Genomic DNA, 10,779 nt, shown 5'->3' with positions numbered 1-10,779 from the left:
AATGACAACAAAAAAGAAAACACCAACTCTTGAGACTGAAGTTCCTTTGCCCATTTGAAACAACATTGTTTAAATAACAAGAAGTACTAACGGCAAGAAGACAAATCAAGATTTCTACTCACAGAGGTAGAGGAACCTAATGCCTCACAAAATGTTGAAATGAATTCCCAGAGCCATCTAGATAGCACTGCTGATGGCCTGGAGACTGAGTATCTAGACTGAAAGGCTCTGCTTCTCTGGGGACTAGCTAAGGCCAGTTGGTGCATTCCTTATCCTCACTCCAGGCTGAACAAACAGTCAAAGTAGGTCTCAATGGGAATTCCTAGTTATCAAAGAAAAATTGGCATGAGATTTAGGAGCTGGTGAGGGAAGTGATTTAAAGATTATCCCAACTTTACCATGACAGTAACATATTTGCTTGGGGTCTCAGTTTCGCAACTATACAAAAAGATGCTAAGGACTGTTTCATCTCTACCTGGAAGACAATCACGAGGCACAAAAGAATCCTCTCCGGCCTTCATCATCAGTCCCCAGAGAGAAGCAGGCTGAGGGGACCCATCCTCATTCATACCTGGGCACTTAGCAGATTGCTAATGTTCTATCTTGTCCAGGATCTTTTGTGGTGATGCTGGAATAAATTTCATCTTGCTGATACGACAGTTTCTAAGAATGTGAATTTAAAAAAAAAAAGTGAGCAGTGAGCTCAATCACAGTGCCTTTAATTTAGCAGGCGTTTAATAAAAAAAAATTAGGTATGGGCTGGTAATGTAGTTTAGTGGTAGAGTGCTTGCCTAGCATGCATGAAGCCCTGGATTTGATTCCTCAGTACCACATACATAGAAAAAGCTGGAAATGGCACTGTGGCTCAAGTGGTAAGTAGAGTGCTAGCTTTGAGCAAGAGAAGCTCAGGGACAGTGCCCAGGCCCTGAGTTCAATCCCTAGGACTGGCAAAAAATTAAAAATTAAAAATATACATATATATATGCACTTTGATTTTTTTTTTTTCTTTTGGGGAAGGGGGGGATTCCTGAAATCCAACTGGCAGAGATAGCAGTGAATTCAGTGAGAAGTTACTGCCCTGGTATTTTAGATGGAAGGATTAAAAGCTTTATGAAGCAGGATTATTAGAACTAGTTCTTCCTGTTTGTCCATTGAGACTTTTTAAAGCATTAAACATATTTAGCAACTTGAGTGAAGAACATTTCGGAGACTAAACTTCCTCCTTAAAAGCAGCCAGCTTAACCCAGCACTTAAGAGCTCCAGTCTAGCTGCTTATCTCAAGTCCAGCCCTGTCACTTGTTGGCTGTACTCTTCATTAGGCCTCTGCCCCCGTAACAACAATTTGAGCAAAACCTTTGGGGCATTTTTGGGGATGAGAGGAGGAAATCTCACTATGTAGCATGAAACTTGCAATCTCTTGCCTTAGCCTTCTAAGTGCTAGGATTACAGGTGTATAACCACCACAAAAGTAGCTTTTTTTTTTGGGGGGGGGCAGTTGTGGGGCCTGAATTCTGGGCCTGGGCGCTGTCCCTCAGCTCTCCAGCTCAAGGCTAGCGCTCTATCACTTGAGCCACAGCGCCACTTCCGGCTTTTTCTGCTTACATGGTACTGAGGAATCAAACCCAGGGCCTCATGCACGCAAGGCAAGCACTCTACCACTGAGCTACCTTCCCAGCCCAAAAGCATTTTTTTAAGGTCCAGAAGAAATGTTCCTTTTTCCATGATTCCTTTCTCTCCTCTCTAAAATGAAATTCTGCACAACTTTTATATACCTTGATACCCTCTTACCTAGACTGGGTGGTTATGTGCACAATATATATAAGCTCCTTGAAAACAAAGAGTCACATCTCACCTCTGTATTACCTAAGTCTAGAGCCTCTCATACCAAGATTCTGAACAAATTCATTTTGGTCAGAGTTACTGCCTCACAGATGTTGAATTCCTGCAAGTTAATAAATAATACTGCTGGCAGCTCAAATCACTACAGTAAGAGCTTTAAACAAAAGACCTCTAATGACAAACCATCCAGATTATTCCAGGAACATATCTGCTGCACAAATCAGTAGAAAGCATGACCTATGAAGATACTCGGGTGGGCTAGGAACGTGGCTTAGTGGTAGAGTGCTTGTCTAGCATATATGAAACCCTGGGTCCCATTCCTCAGTACCACATAAACAGAAAAAGCCAGAAGTGATGCTGTGGCTCAAGTAGTAGAGTGCTAGCTTTGAGCAAAAGAAGCTCAGGGACAGTGCCCAGACTCTAGGTTCAAGCCTCAGGATTGGCAAAAAAATAAAAAGATACTTGGCACACAATTCATAAACCAGCCACGGACATATGTACATTTCAAATGATTATAGAGATCCTTGCAAACTTTTTATTTAATTTTCAATAAAAATATAGGTTTCTACCTTACTAGAAAGATACCAGTAACATCAGTTATCACACAGGAATAGCCCAACAGCTTTCTGTCTTTATACTCTAGGTCACAACTAATTCGGCCTGGTTCCTCCTCCTCTAGAATTCTAAGAGCTGCTCTGGCTCACTTAACTATCTCACTAGGGCTTACCCTTTCCTGCTGTACCCAAATCCAGAACTCCTGATTTGTGCCTCACAATACCTCAGTCATCTACAAAAGCATCTGCAAATCAGATATTTTTAGCCAGTATCAGGGACAAAAGCATTCTTTTAAGGGATGTAAGTGAATTCCTGTATTCACCCCTAAAAGGATGCTCATGTATTAAATGTGCAATCTGTGCCTCTTTCTAAAATCAAACCTTTAAGGTTCAAAGAAAAAAAAAATCCCACCCTGAACTATATCATTACCAGACACAACAGCCACACTGGAGCTGAAAGACTGCTGCCAGGGACAGGAGACCTTAAGACCATACTACAGAAAGAGCATGGGCGTTCTGTCCAGCATTCTGCATTCCAGGGCAGTACAAACAGATGCAACCTCCTTCCTGAACTTGACCCTTCCTCCTTTGCAAAGGCCACTGAACATATCTCTTAAATGCTTATTTTGGCCCTTGATCATGCTGTCCCAAGGATCTCTTCTCTTGAAGTTCTATGTTTCAGTTTGGAGAAATACTCTGTCTTTCTATGGTACTGATGGCGTCTGAGTCCAATCTTCTTCTTTTCTTCAGGTGGTGCAAGTGAGATTTGGATTTCCTATGTGCTGAGAAAACAAAAACAAACAATCAAAAACTCAAAATTTAATATTAAAAGATATATTAAACTTAACTATACAATCCTTTCATAATAAATAACAGGATCAACACATATAGAGGCAGAGCTGTTGTTTTCTTGAGATAGGCTCACACTATGTAGCCCAGGCTGCCCTTGAACTATGTGATCCTCCTGAGTGCTGAGATAACAGATATGTACTACCATACCTACCTGATTAGCATTTCTTTTTGTTTGTTGTTGTGCCAGCCAGTCCTAGGGCTTGAACTCAGGGGTTGGATGCTGTCTGTGTGCTTTTTGCTCAAGGCTAACACTCTATCACTTGAGCCACAGCTCTATTTGTGATTTTTTTTTGGTGGTTAATTTGGGGACAAGTCTCACAGATTTTCCTGCCTAGGCTGGCTTTGAATTGTGATTCTCAGATCTCAGCCTCCTGAGTAGCTATCTTACAGGTGTGCACCACTTATATAGGCTAGCTAACTTATATAGGCTCATTTTCACTATCCTGTCTGTACTCATCCACCCAAGGAAACCTCACCTGGAAATACCTAAAGAGAGGGATGGCTGGAATAAATTCTTTTGTATATTTAAAACATCATTTTTAAGGATTCAGAAGCAAACCTAAGTAAGAAAAAGGTTAGAAGTCAGACAATTTACTTGGAGAGAAAAGTCAACTTTGTTCTCCAGCTAGAGCCTAAGGCAAAAAACTGGGCTCTGGACTGACTCTCCATGGCAGCAGGAGATGGGAGCAAGGACTTGACAGATGGCACTATAGATGGGCTTACACAGCCAAGCTCACAAAGACTCACAAATGTTGCTTCTCTAAGGCTCTCTGAAGGACATTTGACAAACCAAATCACTAAGTTTCCTTTACAAAACAATCAGACACTCTTTCTCTTCCCCTTTCATCATTATAAACCAAGAACAATCGTGGCTTCTTCTGCTGGTTGGGCAATCACAGCCATCCCCAGTCTCTGACAATGGAGTTCATTTTGCCAGGGTTACCAGTTAATAGACCTAATCATTCTACTGGTTGATAATGGAGAAAAAAAGCAAAAACAAAAAAACACTTTTCTAAGAATCCAAGCAAAGCAGTACTCTGAGCAGGATTCCAGGCTGCTGGGTAAACTGTAAGACCCACCATGCCTAAAAGAAGTGAGCCCTGGAATGTGACTAAATTCAAATGGGGTGAGACCTCCTGGGCCTTCACTGTGTGACTACAGAAATCCCACAGGAGAGTCCAATAGAATGAATGGTGACTATCAGAGGGCGGATCTAAGCAGACACTGAGCCTCTGGGCAGTGCCTTTGTGCCAATGGTACTACTACTCTCTACATTTGACTGACAGGTTGGCTCTTAAAGCTTTTCCCTTGCCATCTTTCAACACAATCTCAGCCACTACACTACTTCAATAAACTACCTTGGGAAGTACTGAAGAGGCATGGCTTCTCAAGACCATGCTCTAAAGGAATGACTGTACTTCCTGCTCCCTCCCAGCTGTGCTTCTGCTTCTTCAGTCTCTTGCATGAGTTGCCTTCATTCCTTTATAATGGTATCTCACCTCCACTGAATCCTAAACATGAAAGGTCAAGAAACTCCTCTTGAGCAGAATCATGAAGTCAAAGGAACACTCATGCCAGATGGAGCTAGAGGTCATATGCCCTTCCTTTGCATTTCAGAATGTGGAAGCAGCTCCTTAGTATGGGAAAACCTCCAAAGAATATAAGCACAGGGTCTTAAAGGAACCTGACAGTCCCTTAACATTCCAACAATTCAATACCAAGACCTTTAAATTTCAGCAAGTCAGCATGACTCTCCCCTCCCCCACGCTTACGATTTCTCCATTCCCTTCCCTGAACTCTACCTGCCCACTCACGGTCCCCGATGATGATTCGGTCACAGAGGTCACACATATGGTAACTTCTCTTGTTCTCAGTTTCATTGTGTGATGTCTTTATTGGAGTGGCAGCAGGTTTGTGGCCCTAAGAAAACCAGAATAAGTGGAACATTAGATTCAAAGAGATCTGGATATAATTCTCTGATATTAAGAGGGGAAGGATTTTCCCAAGATTCCTTTTTTGTACCCCAGGAAGCAGGTGGGCTGTGAACAGGTTTTAGCAACAACCTTTCTAAATGTGAAAGAAGAAACAGAGGCTCCAGATTTAAAAGAAGCCAGCCCTGCTGCTTCATTCTATAAAAAAGAAGGCTTGGTTTCCTGACACAGTAACAAAAGTGACAGCAAATAAAAATGCGCTGAAAATCTAACAATAGACTCAACCATTATTAATAGTCACCTGGATAAAACTTTGCACGATATCAAGAGCAGGTTTGAGAACAAACTCCTCCCACTTGGAGACATCAGACACCTCTAAGCCATATACCGAGGGGACATTGGGACCAGGTCCTAATAAGACAAAGAAAATTTGGGAGGTCATCTTCAATACCCTATTCTACTCTCAAGACTCTTAAATCCCTCAAGAGAAAGGATGACGGAATCATCATTCTGACTACACTATTCATTATCAATACTACCCACGGTCCAAGAAAGACCCAGAACATGACTCATCTGTAGCCAATACCTAAAACATACAACCAGAGACTTGGATGCACAATCTTTAAAATCAGTAAACTGAATGGAGTAACAGTTCTATGACTTGTGTATGGACTACGACATACAGACAGCACATGGGCTGAAGGTGTGGCTCAAGTCAGAGCACTTGCCTAACAAGTGCAAGGTCCAGGTACTGACTTCAGGCCCCAGTTAGTACCAAAAACAAAAACAAAAACTTTTTAAGTAAAAAATAACAACAGTATATCATAGAAGGAAATAAACTCACAGCTTTAAGTGCCTTTTTTAAGTTCTATGACATCTATGGCTCTCTGTGGCAAGAAAGAAAGTTCACTGCTCTCTTTAGAAGTAGACACTAGCCTCAAATTTGCATATCCCTTTGGCAGCCCAGTGTTCAGGAAACAGCATGCTGATAAGGTGGGCTGGGAACAATAACAGGAGCCAATAAGCCACCGAAACTGAGAACTAGAAAGAGCCCTGGAATCGATTGAGTTGAACCCTTTCTTTGATAGCCAGATCTAGTGGAGTACTCAAACAACACTTCCAAGTAGGGATGAGACTGGAGGCAGCCAAGAGTTCAGCTCCAGGCATTCATTTATCACTTCAGTCAGCCTTGCTGCCAGAGTTTAGTCTCTGCGGATAGCTTCACCAGCCACTAGACACACTTACCTTCCCTGGCCAGGTAAAGTCAGTTACTGAAAGGCAAAGAACATTGCTCCATGGACAAAAACATCAAAGGCATGGAGATGCCAACGGCTGGCAGGTGCTAGCCTTTTGATTGTGCCAACCACAAATAAGATTCTTCGTAAACTGGACTGGGCTGCACCTGCCACCACACGGAAAGGTGAGACTATGAGGGTGCAGGCAGCACCCACAGCACACCTGGCCTTGGCTAAGCTCTGCACCTGTTTCCAGGACACTCTACATTTTCCTTTCTCCTCTAAGTCCTTTGTTGGGCTTCTGTGCCCTGTCTAAGCACCTTTCAACAAGTTCTCGGCTCCCAGCTGCTATTTCTGGCCTGGATCCAAGGCCAAGCTGGGGTGGGGAAGTCCCCCTGGCTTCATGCCAGACCATATCCCAGAAGATCTGCCATGGCCAATCAAACGTGGCTCCTGACTTACAGGGCAGCTGTGCCTTTCACTCTAGCACCAGGACTGTGCCAGCACACGTGAATGAGGAACAGACATATGACACACTATGCCATCAACTCCTCCTGCCTCAGAGATGGGGGAGTTGTAGTGTAATCACAGAAGGAAGTTCTAAATTATTATAAAAAAGGGCCCTTTTGTTTCAGACTGATTGTCAAACTTAGGAAAAGAGTTATATTGGAAATATGTCAACTTTAGCTGAGACTATCTTCCCCTCTATCTGTCAAGATGTACAAAGAAAAGAGGGTAAGAAGAAAGCACAGGATAAGGTACATATACTCAGAGATACCAAAAGACAGGGGCAGAAACTTCAGCTAGCCTTCCTTATAACTAAATTCAGAAGTCTACTGACAAAACACAAATATGAGATGATTAAGAAGCATATTTAAAAGTTTCCACAGTGGGGCTAGGAAAGTAGTTCGGTGGTAGAGTGCTTCCCTTGCATGCATGAGGCCCTGGGTTTGATTCCTCAGCACCACTTAAGCAGAAAAAGCTGGAAGTGGCACTGTGGCTCAAGTGGTAGAGCGCTAGCCTTGGGCTAAAGGGCTGAGGGACAGCACTCAGGTCCAGAGTTCAGGCCCCACTATTGACAAAAAAAAAAAAAAAGTTTCCACGGGATAATATTGGAGTTTCGGGGGAGGGGGGAGGCTGGGAAGGGATGTGAAGGGTAAACAAAGGAGGAGGCTGCAATGCTTGGTAAGAAATGTATGCATTATCCTGCCCATGTAATTGTAACTCCTCTGTACAGTATGTTCACAAATAAAATAAAATAAAATTAAATTAAAAAAAATACTGGAGTTTCACTCACACTTAATTTCCTTTTAGTTCATAAGCTCAGAAATGTTGTACTTAACTAGGCACCAGTGGCTCACGCCTATAATCCTAGCTATTCAGGAGGCTGAGATCTGAGGATCATGGTTCAAAGCCAGCCCAGGCAAGAAAGTCCATAAGACTCTTATCTCCAATTAACCACCAGAAAACCAGAAGTAGAGCTGTTGGCTCGAGTTGTAGAGCACTCACCTTGAGCTGAGGAGCTCAGGGACAGTGCCCAGGCCCAGAGATCAAGCCCCATGACCAACAACAACAAGGAAAAACAACAACCTGGGGCTGGGAAGGTGGCTCAGTGGTAGAGCGCTTGCCTTGCATGCATGAGGCCCTGGGTTCGATTCCTCAGCACCACATAAGAAAAAAGAAAAAAGCCGGAAGTGGCACTGTGGCTCAAGTGGTAGAGCACTAGCGTTGAGCTGAAGAGCTGAGGGACAGCTCCCAGGCCCAGAGTTCAGGCCCCACGACCAGACCCCCCCCCCCCAAAAAAAAAAAAAAAAGAAAAGAAAAAGAAAAACAACAACCTAAGGAAAAACCACTGCTGCCTAGGCAACAGTACAGTACAAGAAACAAGGAGAGTATAGATTTTTGAGTCAGGCCTACATTCAGTCTCTACTGCCTACTACCTGAGGTATTTGTGGCAAATTGTTTAACCTCTCAAGTCCTTCATTTTCTTATACCTATAAAAAGAAATAAAGCCAGGTACTGGTGGCTCATACCCGTAATTCTAGCCACTCAGGATGCTGAGATCTGAGGATCGTGATTCAAAGCCAGCCTGGGTAGGAAAGCCCATGAAACTCTTTTTTTTTTTTTTTTTTTTTTTGGGGGGGGGTCTGGTCATGGGGCCTGAACTCTGAGCCTGGGCGCTGTCCCTGAGCTCTTCAGCTCAAGGCTAGCGCCCTACCACTTGAGCCACAGTGCCACTTCCGGCTTTTTTTCTTTATGCTTATGTGGTGCTGAGGAATCGAACCCAGGGCCTCAGGCATGCAAGGCAAGCGCTCTACCACTGAGCCACCTTCCCAGTCCAAGCCCATGAAACTCTTATAATCAATTATCCACCAAAATACCAGAAGTGGAGCTATGACTCAAAGTGGCAGAGTGCTAGCCTTGAGCAAAAGAGCTCAGGGACAGTGCCCAGGTCCCAAGTTCAAGCCTCAGGACTGGCAAAAATAAATACACACATAGATAGACAGGCAGCCAGCCAGACAGACAGATATAGCCTCTATATCTTGAAGGCTCAACACTATACACACTACACAGAACACCAAATTTAGGGCAAGAATCAGGAGACAGGGTCAACTTATGAGAATTTCCTTCCCTTAAAAGTTCTGTTCAGCTGGGCGCCAGTGGCTCACACCTGTAATCCTAGCTACTTAAGAGGCTGAGATCTGAGGATCTCGGTTCAAAGCCAGCCCAGGCAGGAAAGTTTGTGAGACTCTTATCTCCAATAAACCACTCTGAAAACTTGAAGTGGTGCTGTGGCTTAAGTGGTAGAGCACTAGCCTTGAGCTGGAGAGCTGAGGGACAGGGCCCAGGCCTAGAGTTCAAGTCCCACAACTGACAAAAAAAATTCTGTTCAATTTAGCAGTGGTACTCAATAGAAACTATGTTGAAAATGAACTAAATAACTTGTGAGGGGGACAAGAGAAAAAAACTGGAAGAAAGCAAGGGAAGGGGTGACACTGTCTAAAAAGAAATGTACTCTTTACCTGACTTACGTAACTGTAACCATTCTGCATATCACCTCTATAGTAACAATTTTTAAAAAACGTTTTTTTAAGTTCAGTTTGGCTGAGCACTGGTGGTAGAGGGCACAATAGCTCAGCCATAGTGCCCAGGCCCAGAGTTCAAGTCCTAGGACTAGAAAGAAAAAAATTCTGTTCAACCAAGTGCTGGTAGCTCATGTCTATAATCAATCCTAGCTACTCAGAAGGCTGAGATATGAGATCACTGTTCATAGCTAGCCCAGGAAGGAAAGTCCATGAGACTCTTACTTTCAATTAACCACCAAAGAGCTGGAAATGGACCTGTAGCTCAAGTGGTAGAGCATTAGCCTTGAGCAAAAAAGCTCAGGGGCAGTACCCAGGCCTAGGTTCCAGTGCCAGGACTGGGAAAAAAAAAAAAAAGAGTTCTGTTCAGCTAACATTTCATTTGAAGTAATTAAATGAAACCATTTCTGACCATAAGAAGATGCTGGGAGAAACGGTGAAAATTTTGTCTTTTTTGTGTGTGCCAGTCATAGGACTTGAATTCAGAGTATAAGCGCTGTACCTAAGCTTTCTGTTGTTGTTGGTAATGGGGCTTGAACTCAGGGCCTGGACCCTCTCCCAGAGCTCTTGCTCAGGGTTACTGTGCCACTTCTGGTTTTCTGGTGGCTAACTGGAGATAAGAGTCTTACATCCCGCTTGAGCTGCTTTGAACAATGATCCTCAGATCTCAGATTCCTGAGAAGGTAGGATTACAGTCATGAGCCACCAGTGCCCAGTTTTCACTCAGCTTTTTTGTTCAAGGCTAATGCTGTACCACATGAGCCATAACTGTTTTTGTCTGTTTTGTTTTTTTTTTCTGAGACCTCATAACTCCACTTCTATCTCCTTTTGGTGGTTAATTGGAGATAAAAGCCTTATGGGGGGTGGGGGAAGAAGAGAAATAAGCAGCTCTTGGGGTTAGAGGTGTGGCTCAGTTGGTGGAGTACTAGCCAATGAGCAAAAGTGGCAGGTACCAAGTTTCAGAACTGTAATTTAAAAGAAAAAAATGTCTCAGGGGCTCTCCTGCCCAGGCTGGCTTCGAACCACAATCCTTAGATCTCAGCCTCCTAAGTAGCTAAGATTATAGACATGAGCCACTAGTACCTGGTTTAAAGGTTTGTTTTGGTTTTTTTTTTTTTTTTTTTTTTTTAATCGTGGGGCTTGAACTCAGGGCCTGGGTACTGTCCCTGGACTCTTCAGCTCAAGGCAAGTGCTCTACCACTTGAGCCACAGCACCACTTCCAGTTTTCTGGTGGTTTATTGGAGATTAGAGTTTCACTGACTTTTCTGCCCAGGCTGAATATGA

At 43.4% G+C, this 10,779-nt stretch overlaps 1 protein-coding gene across 1 annotated transcript in view; it reads right to left on the bottom strand.

Annotated features, from left to right (window-relative positions):
* Positions 1-2,337: 2,337 nt before the first annotated feature.
* The window catches only part of LOC138837852 (tRNA dimethylallyltransferase-like), a 40,945-nt gene continuing 32,503 nt past the window's right edge, over positions 2,338-10,779 (bottom strand). Inside the window, exons 9-11 of the mRNA XM_070036863.1 lie at positions 5,478-5,587; positions 5,048-5,165; positions 2,338-3,175 (exon numbers count right to left, since the gene is read on the bottom strand). Of these exons, the coding sequence (XP_069892964.1) occupies positions 3,072-3,175; positions 5,048-5,165; positions 5,478-5,587 (332 nt within the window). The 3' untranslated portion in view covers positions 2,338-3,071. The remainder of the gene's footprint in view (positions 3,176-5,047; positions 5,166-5,477; positions 5,588-10,779) is intronic.

The sequence above is a fragment of the Dipodomys merriami genome, unplaced genomic scaffold (assembly GCF_024711535.1).
Source record: "Dipodomys merriami isolate MVZ:Mamm:240054 unplaced genomic scaffold, mDipMer1.0.p SCAF_277, whole genome shotgun sequence".
Classification (NCBI taxonomy): Eukaryota; Metazoa; Chordata; class Mammalia; order Rodentia; family Heteromyidae; genus Dipodomys; species Dipodomys merriami.
This window is presented reverse-complemented; position numbering and strand designations above follow the sequence as displayed.